Source organism: Micropterus dolomieu, linkage group LG21 (assembly GCF_021292245.1).
Source record: "Micropterus dolomieu isolate WLL.071019.BEF.003 ecotype Adirondacks linkage group LG21, ASM2129224v1, whole genome shotgun sequence".
In the NCBI taxonomy this organism is placed as follows: domain Eukaryota; kingdom Metazoa; phylum Chordata; class Actinopteri; order Centrarchiformes; family Centrarchidae; genus Micropterus; species Micropterus dolomieu.
The window spans coordinates 13,346,881-13,356,782 of NC_060170.1; the positions used below are offsets into that span (position 1 = coordinate 13,346,881).

The following is a 9,902-nucleotide window of genomic DNA, read 5'->3' on the forward strand; positions in this document are numbered from 1 at the left end:
GCTTCCTGCTGCTGACCAACTTTATGGAGATGCAGATTTCATTTTCCAACAGGACTTGGCACCTGCACACAGTGCCAAAGCTACCAGTACCTGGTTTAAGGACCATGGTATCCCTGTTCTTAATTGGCCAGCAAACTCGCCTGACCTTAACCCTATAGAAAATCTATGGGGTATTGTGAAGAGGAAGATGCGATACGCCAGACCCAACAATGCAGAAGAGCTGAAGGCCACCATCAGATCAACCTGGGCTCTCATAACACCTGAGCAGTGCCACAGACTGATCAACTCCATGCCACGCCGCATTGCTGCAGTAATTCAGGCAAAAGGAGCCCCAACTAAATATTGAGTGCTGTACATGCTCATACTTTTCATGTTTGTACTTTTCAGTTGGCCAACATTTCTAAAAATCCTTTTTTATATATAAAAAATTTTTTTGTATTGGTAATATTCTAATTTTCGGAGATACTGAATTTAATCATCACAATTACATTAAATAAACATTTGAAATATATCAGTCTGTGTGTAATGAATGAATATAATATTCAAGTTTGACTTTTTGAATGGAATCAACTTTCTGATATTCTAATTATATGACCAGCACCTGTATATTTTAGTGTGTGTACATTATTTGTATTGTTATCAGTTATTGATGTGGCAATTGTCCAGGGTGTTTTGGGATTTGGTTAGCATTTTTGATTGGTTGTTACAGCCTGTGGCTTTGGGATACAGATGAGTTGTTTAGCGCACAGTGAATGCAGCAGGAAGGATCACTGGTGCCTCACTCCCATCCCTCCAAGACCTCTACGACACCCGCCAAGTGGGAGACGCCACCAAGCCCTCACACAGCCTTTTCAGTCTCTTGCCATCTGGGAGAAGGTACCAGAGCCTCCGAGCCTGCTACACCAGTGAGGAACAGGATTTTCCTCCCTCTGCCCGAATAGTGTAAACTGCAAACTTCCCCACCCATATCCAGCACCAGCCACCTTACAACAAAGACCGCAAGAAAAAAACAAAAAACTGCTGCTATCCACCTTTGCACGGTGGAAACATTATGGACAATATTTGCAGCATTGCACTGCAGACAATTACTTATATTAGACCATTTTTGCACTGAAGTTTGTAAATTGTTTTTTCCTGTCCTGCATTCACCGTGGGTCACGAGACGCACAATTTTAGTCCTCTGTGTGCCTTGTACATGGTAGAACTGACAATAAAGTTGATGTTGTTTAAAATGGTGAATTTGGTGCACGATGAAGGTCCATGACAAACAAATGTGTTTTTAATAAACTCGGTGCTTCCCGTATGTGTAAATTCACCCTTTCATTTCTCTGCACGTGATCATTTCATGTAAAAATTTAATGCAACATGTGCTTAAAAAAGAGGTAAAATCTGTTTTGTTGAGAGGAAACTGATAAAAATTCCGTTGTCTGGATTAAACTTCTCATTGCATATTGTAACTTACTGCAGATGCTAGAAAACGTCATTTTAAAGAACTGAGTTGAGTTTCTGGCTTTCCATATTAGAAATCATGCCTTTATTTGCATCTGTATCAAACAAAATGTATTTACTCTTCATTTTTACATTTCTCAAGATCATACTTCATATTTACATGTCATATTTTTCAGGTTGTTGTGAGATTTTATACGGAAAATCAGATGAGATTATGAAGTTTTCAATAAACTACACCCATAATACATCAGGTCGTTCTCACATGATTACACACATTAAAGTAGCCTGAAAAGACGAAGAAACGACCAACACACACTTAAACATTCACATGAAAGCATTATCCTGGTGGCCACATCATCTGCCTTCCTCCCAGGACGTGGATGTGAAGGTGGTAAACTGACTGAGAGCCGTGCTTTCCATCGTTGATCACTGCAGAGGGCAGAAAATAACCCAGAATGCAATGTGCACGTATTTAAACAGCCTGTATTATCACAAAAACTTACTGTTATCAACTAAATCATGCAACTTACCCACTCTGTATCCTTCATTTAGAGACTCCTGCTTTGCCACATTTTTGGCAACAACCAATAAATGTCCTAAGAGCTGAAAGTCGTAAAACAAAGATGATAAGTGACCGGTTGATGTAACAGCTTTTCAAAGATTACAATTTTGAGTGTGACTGGACAGGAAGAACCTACGTTGGTCCCTGGTGGTTGCAGCAAAAGTGGTCAGGCTATATCCTGGAAATACTGCTTTTAATCTTTATCACTTCTTTCTGCATTTTAAAGTGTAAGAAATGTTGAATTTATTTTAAATGAAATGTGCCAACTAAATAAAATTGCCTTGCCTGGTCATGCATCTCAATGACTATACACCCCACAACACACATAGAGTATGTGGCGTTTGTGGTATGTATTATCATGTATGTGCCCTCTGATCAACTCCTCTCTGAAAAATGAGCTGGAGCTGGTTTAATTTAACAGACCCTCTTCTGGACCCCCTGCAGTTCGCCTACAGAGCCAACAGGTCTGTAGACGATGCAGTGAACGTGGCCCTTCACTACATTCTCCAGCACCTGGACTCCCCAGGATCCTACGCCAGGATCCTGTTTGTGGATTTCAGCTCTGCTTTTAACAGCATCATACCGGCCTGCTGCAGGACAAGCTCTCCCATCTTAACGTGCCTGACTCCACCTGCAGGTGGATCACAGACTTCCTGTTAGACAGGAAGCAGCACATGAAGATGGGAAAACATGTCTCTGACTCCAGGACCATCAGTACCGGTTCCCCTCAAGGCTGCGTTCTTTCCCCTCTGCTCTTCTCCCTGTACACCAACAGTTGCACCTCCAGTCACCAGTCTGTCAAGCTCCTGAAGTTTGCGGACGACACCACCCTCATTGGGCTCATCTCAGGTGGGGATGAGTCCGCCTACAGGTGGGAGATCAACCATCTGGTGACCTGGTGCAGCCAAAACAGTTTGGAGCTCAACGCTCTGAAGACAGTGGAGATGGTCGTGGACTTCAGAAAGAGCCCAGCCGCACCCTCCCCCATCATCCTGTGTGACTCCCCAGTCGCCACTGTGGACTCCTTCCGCATCCTGGGCACCATCATCTCCCAGGACCTCAAGTGGGAGCTGAACATCACCTCCCTCACCAAGAAGGCCCAGCAGAGGATGTACTTCCTGCGGTAGCTGAAGAAGTTCAGCCTGCCAAAGACAATGATGGTGTTCTTCTACACCGCCATCATTGAGTCCATCCTCACCTCCTCCATCACCATCTGGTACGCTGCTTCCACTGCCAGGGACAAGGGCAGGCTGCAGCGCATCATTCGCTCTGCAGAGAAGGTGATTGGCTACAATCTTCCATCTCTTTAGGACCTGTACGCCTCCAGGACTCTGAGCAGCTGACGCCTCCCATCCCGGACACAAATTGTTTCAGACTCTCCCCTCTGGCAGGAGGCTGCAGTCCATCAGGACCAAAACCTCTTGCCATAAAAACAACTTCTACCTGTCCGCAGCTAGCCTCATTAACAAGGACTCCCCCTGTCTTAAAATGCAAATGTCTCTGCACACGTAAATATTATTTCATATCGTGCACAAACCTGGCACATTGCACATAATATGTGTTGTTAATTGTTAATAGTTGTTGTCCTATATTTTTATATTGTCAATTTATATATTTATGTACACAATATTCTCTTCAGTTGCAATACGTCTGCACAACACAAACCCGGAATAATGCACATGTAAAGATCAGCGACGTTGTTCTTTCTCTGCAAACACTACTTGGCTCCTTCTGATTCTGTAAATTCCCAACTACTGATGATTTTGGATAGTTTCAAGTTGTGGCAATGAGATGCTGCCCGATTCCTCTGCTTGGTGTGAATATGTCCTGAACAGTGACAACAAATAGACTTCATGCACACAAGTGGTCCTGGGTTTCAACCAGTTTCAACCTGGGAGCTTGCTGTGTGGAGTTTGAAGTCCTCCCAGTGTTTGTTTGTTGGATTTTTAGTTGTTCCAGTTTCCTCCCACAGTCCACCGGTGTACTGATGCCCACATACTTTTGGCCATTTAGTGTACATGTTTGTGAATGTGTGTTGACCTGTCCAGGATGTACCATGCTGTGGATCAGCGGGTATAAAAAAAAATGGATGGACAGACTCACCTCAGCATCATCATCTTTGGCCTCACTTATTCTGGGAATAGGGACCCTTGGAATAACCAGGAAGTGGACAGGGGCCTGTGGGCTGATATCCCTGAATGCCAAACACTGATAAACACACAAAAACAACTTTATTTAAAATGTCTTTATCTGCATCACAAGAGACATATGTTAATGCATGTCCACGTGGAATCGGCCAAATGAGATAACCCCAGCAGTTCCCGTTGGTTGTTTACCTTCTCATCTTCATATATAATATCTGCGGGGATGCTTTTGTCTATCACTTTGGAGAATATGGTTGGAGCTGGGGAGCCGTACTTCTTGCTGGCCTCCTCTGCCAGCCTCACCTCGTCACTTTTGCTGCACAGTGGTCTCTGTGGGTCAGAGACACACATGACACCCAGGAAAACACAAGCTGTGCGCTGCCAACTGCTGCTAGCATACAAACTAAACATTTCAGAACAACGTACACGAGTGGCACAGTAAACCAAACCTCTTGGTGGTCGGGCACCGCAGGTGTCCCACAGCGACCACCAGGGCTGGTAGGACAGCTGTTGCCAAAATGCTCAGCTGCAGTCAGCGAAAAGAAAATGTTTATGAGAACGACAACAAGACGGTTTATTTTCAGAGCAGCTACCTCGGCTCGACAAACACGGTGCAAACGGCCGAGGTGAGCCGATCTGGTCCCGACGAACTGTGTCCGTAAAATCTGACGAAAATACATAGCTAGCTAACTAACTGCTATAGTTTTTAAGTAGTACATGTATCAGTACTCAGTTTGTGACCTTTTGACGCACCACTGCACAGACAAACAATCTCCCATCTGACGGAAACTGTGTGTCACACGTTAATGTTGCCTTCACGGAGCCTCGGTCTGTCCTGGATCATCATTGTTGAATACGACGTGTCTCCGTTTATAGGAAGGCTACCGGGAAACGACACGCCGTTAGAGAATTGTAACGTTGTTGTTTGATCATAAGTCAGTGTATAAAGGAGTGAATTGATTGTACATGTTGGGGGGGGGGGGACGTAAAGAACAGACGCAAGAATAATCTAATTTACTGGCGAATAAAGTTGACACTTTCCCCGCCAATTGTTAGACACGACTTAATTGCTCAAAGTATCAATTTTTTACTCCTGGTGGTGTACATTTATGTTCTTTAAGTCTTATTATTTTCATGATAACAATGTGTTCATCTCAAACTTACGACATTTTTGAGTGCTTCTAAATGGGGCATTTTTTTAAAGGGCACAAGGGTCGCTTCAAGAGCCTCAACGTTCTCCGACGCTAACATCATATCGTCTAAACTGAAATAAACTTTAACAATTAGTTTTACATTTCTCAGTCCCGATGAAAATATAACGTTAACGTTAGATCTTTATACAACATTGTCGAATATGGTATGTTTATAGTGGGTTGAAGAGGTCAGACCTGATAGGGTGATATTATGCACAGACTCCTTAGCAGTTATTAAAAGCATTCAGTCAATGACATCTGGCAGAGAAGACCTACTGATAGATGTTCAGTTTTGCTGGGTGCCAGCTCATGAGGGAGTAAATGGAAATGAGATTGCAGACAAACTAGCAAAAGAGGCATTACAAAAGGAAATAACAGTTCAAATACCTCTAGGAAAAGGAGAAGGAAAAACAGCCATTAAGAAGAAAGGTACTTAAATATGGCAGAAATGGTGGGAGGAAGACAGGAAAGGAAGGAGTTACTATAAAATACAAAAGTCTGTCAGTAATAAAAATTATAGCGAAAGGAGCAGGCGGGAGGAAATTATTATGACAAGACTAAGAGTAGATCACACAGGACTGAATGGCACCTTGTTTTTATTGGGGAAAAGGAATAGTGAAAAATGTGAAAACTGTGGGGTTAAAGAAAATGTTGAACATATCATTTTGCACTGCATATTGTTTGAGTTGGAAAGACAGATATTTCAAGATAGGGTTCAGGAAGCAGGGCGGGACTGGAATCTGATGGAGGTGTTGGGAACAGAAGGAGAAGAAAAGGGTATAAGAATCACCAGGAAGGCATTATTTAAATTTCTTAAAGACACTGGGTTGGTGAACAGAATATGAGAGCACCTTATTGAGGTTGATAGCTGAGTGATATGATGTTACACACTCCAGTACAGTAGGTGGCGGTATGCACTTAAAAGTTGTTTGCAATCCGCCGTTAAAGAAGAAGAAGAAGATGGTATTTCTATGGCTTTTCGTGCAGCAGGGGGCGCTGTTGTGGGAGACGCTAGTTCACACGTCAACAGGACGGAAGAAGAAGTTGAAGTCATGAGAAACATGGCGGTCCACAGACGGCTGTCCTTGCTGTTCCCTAAAAATCTGCCTCCGTTTAGAAATCAAAAGCTTGTCCACACCGAGGCCGCCGCCAAGGAGCCCGCGTATCCCCCCATCGCCCCCTCTCTCACGGCTAAAAGCACATCTGCCCGGCGGCGTCAGGTTGAGGAACAGGTACAAAAGATATGTGCCTCTCCCGTGGAGGAGAAGCTCTCCCTCATCACTCGCATCCAGCGGAAGAAATTTGTGATTTACCCTCAGACTTTCGCACGGAACGCAGACAGATGGTACCAGCACTTCACCAAGACAGCATATATTCCGGGCCTGCCCGAGAAATTCACCCCGGGGGAGGAGAGGTCGCCGCCAGGTGCTGCAGAAATCACGCTACCAGGGATTGAAAATGATGCATTCGCGGACATCCGCTCCTTGGTCAGTCGTGTGATTTTACAGGAGCATTTTCACATTAAGAAACGCAAACCTTTCCTGTCCAGAGAACAGGAGCAGATGGTTGGACCTTTTCTGAGAAACCTGGTGACTGGACTCACTTACAGTGTGGCCAAGTACAATCCACTGCTCCGCCTCTCCAGCCTGGGTAGGGATGATTGGTGTGGTAATACACCTAAGTATTTCCTGGCTTTGTGCCTCCTTTAAACTACATCTGAATTAATATTGTGAATGTGTCTGGTTAGTTAGCTGAATGGACCAGTCGACAAGGTTTTAATACCACTCTTTACTGATTAGTCAAGTAGAGCAGGTTCATAATAATGTGACAAGATCGCTGGTGCTTAGGAGAACATATTAACTCACAACATTTTGAGAATCCGTTATGTGCAATGTGGATACCATTGGGGAAAGTAGAGGCATTCATAGTATATTTTACTTTGGTGCTGAAGTGATTAGGTGTTGTTTATGAACAGAAAGTGATATTGCAGCAACTTGCTAATCAAAAACACAGACCAGGTGCTGCTATCTTTACATGTAAGAAATTCTTGCTTTTCGCTCAGTGTTGTAAATTGAAGATATTTTGGGGTTTGGACTGTTGGTCAAACTAATAAAGCAACTATTTTTTAATATTTTAAAAAATAAATAATAAAAACATGCTTTTCTACAGATGTTTTTTTTTTTCCCATTCAAACTAAAAAAAAAGCCAAACTTTAAATACAAGAAGCTGATAAGTAAAAGTGGTAAATTTATGACTTGAATAAAGAACTCTCTGACCAGTTAACAAGTTACCAATAATATAAATCTGACCACTCAGTGCCAGCTTTCAGTATTATTGGTTCTGCAAAAACTACCCCCAAAAATGAATGCGGTTTGATGGTTGGACACACATGAAGATGATGCATAAACAAAAATCCTAAACATGTTCTAGCTTAAGATCACAAAAGCAGTATCACCATACGTAGAAATTTAGCTCAGCTCTATGACCAGATTCTGATTATTCCGCAAGTCATGTTGTTTGTGTTTCTCTGTCAGATATTAATCCACAGGTAAACTTTTATTGGAGGAGAGGCCAGAGAATCATCCCCAAGGGGCACCGGAGAGGCCGGCTCGAGCCAACCAGGTTCCAGATTGATGACGTCCCGCACAGTCAAATTAGGATTACTCAACAACTGCCACAGGTACAAATAATTTTCAGCCCATGGAGTTTATGAATTAAAAACCTCTCATGGCATTTTCATCTTAAAGCTTGTGATTAAATGTGATTATGGGTCTTGCATAGTGTTTTGATACATTTAATTCCTCTTGAACCTGACACACTTACTTCTGTGATGCTTTTCACACCAGAGGCTGTAAAATATCAGTAGTCGTTCCTGTTTAATGTCAAGCATGCGTGTGACTTTGCTCTAATCGCTTTCTCTGATTTTAATCTCTCTTAGTTTACCCCGCTGGAGGCTTCCTACACAGCTGAAGTTCCAGAGGTCAAATATGCTCCCAACCTGATGCCTCTGTTCAGAAGACAGTATGATAACAACATCTTTACAGGTAACACACTGTTCAAAGAACAATTTACATGAAGATATGAATAAAAATACACATGCAGCTAAAAACAAACTTCTTTTGTTCGACTAAACGTTGCAGCTCTGAACTTTTCTGGCAAAGACAGTCCATCCCAGTTTGTTACATAGAAGTTAGTTTTCACGATTTAGTATCAATTGGAGATGAGAATATTTAAACAGATTTCAATTAAATGAAAATCTTAGCATCTTCAAAATAATTTTGAGAAGCATGTTCACTCTCAGCTGTGCTCTGTTTACATCAAGTCGGTTATCTCTGTCCTCTCGACCTCATTAACAGGTGCCAAGCTGCTCGACCCAGCGTGCTACGGTCACACTCAGTTCCACCTGGTGCCCGATCGGTACCACAGAGACCGGATGGCTCGACGGCAGCAGTCCGATCAGGTGGAGGTCTTCCTCAGAGCCAATGGACTCGCCAGCCTCTTCGCCTGGACAGGAGCTCAGGCCATGTACCAGGGTGAGTTGTCGACATCAGCTGCATCTATTATCACAGCAGAGCTTATGATTATATATGTTCTGTGGTAGGTGAGTCTAGAAACTCAGCTGTAAACTCTACTCCACATGGGGAAATCAAATACCATCAAATAAGCTCCTGATTTCACAGTCTGACACTTAAATGTGGCATTTACTGTTTTTGTATCAGTAAGTATTTACAAGTATTTTTAAAGTGGATTTTGACTTGAGGGAAAGAAGAAATAGCTGGTGGTCATACTTCCCTCTCACCTCTGTAGGTTTCTGGAACCACGAGGATGTCACCAGGCCTTTTGCGTCACAGGCTGTGATCACAGACGGACAGTTCTTCTCCTTCTTCTGCTACCAGCTCAACACAGTGGCCCTCTCTGTGGAGACGGACGCCATCAACCCCAGGAAAAACCTTCTGTGGGGCACTGAGAGCCTGCGACTGTACGAGAGTGTGCAGGATGGAGCGGTGGTGGGTCTGAACAACAGTGTCATCAGGCTCCTGGTTCAGTTCCTCATGAACCAGCCGTAGAGTTCTTCTGGTTCCTGTCTTGTTTTAAGGGGAGATTACCTTGAGTCTGTGTTCTCCGAGGCTTTGAAAGATGCAAGAGAAGGAGCTTTGTAAGAGCCCAGCATGGCAGACCAGAGGAAGTTTTCAGATTGTATAAAATGTAATGTTTAAAAAAGCAGAAAAATCTGGAACAAAGTACTCAATAAATACTACACGCACATCCCTGACTATCACTGTGCAGATTGTATTTATGCAAAAATAAAACACTTTTCAAATTGACACTCGTGTTTGTTGGTACAGTCTACAACAGTTTGAAGAAGACGTTTTTCCTCATACACCCACTTTCCTATCAAACAGTGCTAAAAAGATTTAGCGTTGGACTGCTGCCTACATTACCCATAATGCAACTAATGGACAATAATAATCTTTATTTGTTGAGCACTTTTCAAGAACAAGTTACAAAGTGCTTTAACAAGTGTAAAGACAATAATACCCCAAAAACAATAAT

The 9,902-nt window shown here is 42.9% G+C and overlaps 2 protein-coding genes across 2 annotated transcripts; one reads left to right on the forward strand and one right to left on the reverse strand.

Moving 5' to 3' along the window:
- Positions 1–1,511: 1,511 nt before the first annotated feature.
- hint2 (histidine triad nucleotide binding protein 2) lies at positions 1,512–4,957 on the reverse strand. Its single transcript, XM_046034916.1, has 5 exons — positions 4,749–4,957; positions 4,348–4,485; positions 4,115–4,219; positions 1,980–2,052; positions 1,512–1,878 (listed from the first exon to the last, which is right to left on the reverse strand). Exons 1-5 carry the CDS (start codon positions 4,833–4,835, stop codon positions 1,787–1,789), a joined length of 495 nt encoding a protein of 164 aa, XP_045890872.1. The 5' UTR covers positions 4,836–4,957; the 3' UTR covers positions 1,512–1,786.
- A 1,378-nt stretch (positions 4,958–6,335) lies between these two features.
- On the forward strand, positions 6,336–9,673 carry mrps30 (mitochondrial ribosomal protein S30). Its single transcript, XM_046035886.1, has 5 exons — positions 6,336–6,998; positions 7,883–8,028; positions 8,287–8,392; positions 8,705–8,881; positions 9,156–9,673. The coding sequence occupies exons 1-5, from the start codon at positions 6,401–6,403 to the stop codon at positions 9,413–9,415; spliced, it is 1,287 nt and encodes a 428-aa protein (XP_045891842.1). The 5' UTR covers positions 6,336–6,400; the 3' UTR covers positions 9,416–9,673.
- Positions 9,674–9,902: the final 229 nt, after the last annotated feature.

Coding starts and splice junctions, on each gene's coding strand:
- hint2 (XM_046034916.1), bottom strand. CDS start 4,835: ATGTATTTTCGTCAGATTTTACGGACACAGTTCGTCGGGACCAGATCG. Junction 4,486..4,748: donor ACCGTGTTTGTCGAGCCGAG/GTAGCTGCTCTG, acceptor TCTGACCCACAG/AGACCACTGTGCAGCAAAAG. Junction 1,879..1,979: donor AAATGAAGGATACAGAGTGG/GTAAGTTGCATG, acceptor TGCCCTCTGCAG/TGATCAACGATGGAAAGCAC.
- mrps30 (XM_046035886.1), top strand. CDS start 6,401: ATGAGAAACATGGCGGTCCACAGACGGCTGTCCTTGCTGTTCCCTAAA. Junction 8,029..8,286: donor TTACTCAACAACTGCCACAG/GTACAAATAATT, acceptor AATCTCTCTTAG/TTTACCCCGCTGGAGGCTTC. Junction 8,393..8,704: donor TGATAACAACATCTTTACAG/GTAACACACTGT, acceptor CCTCATTAACAG/GTGCCAAGCTGCTCGACCCA.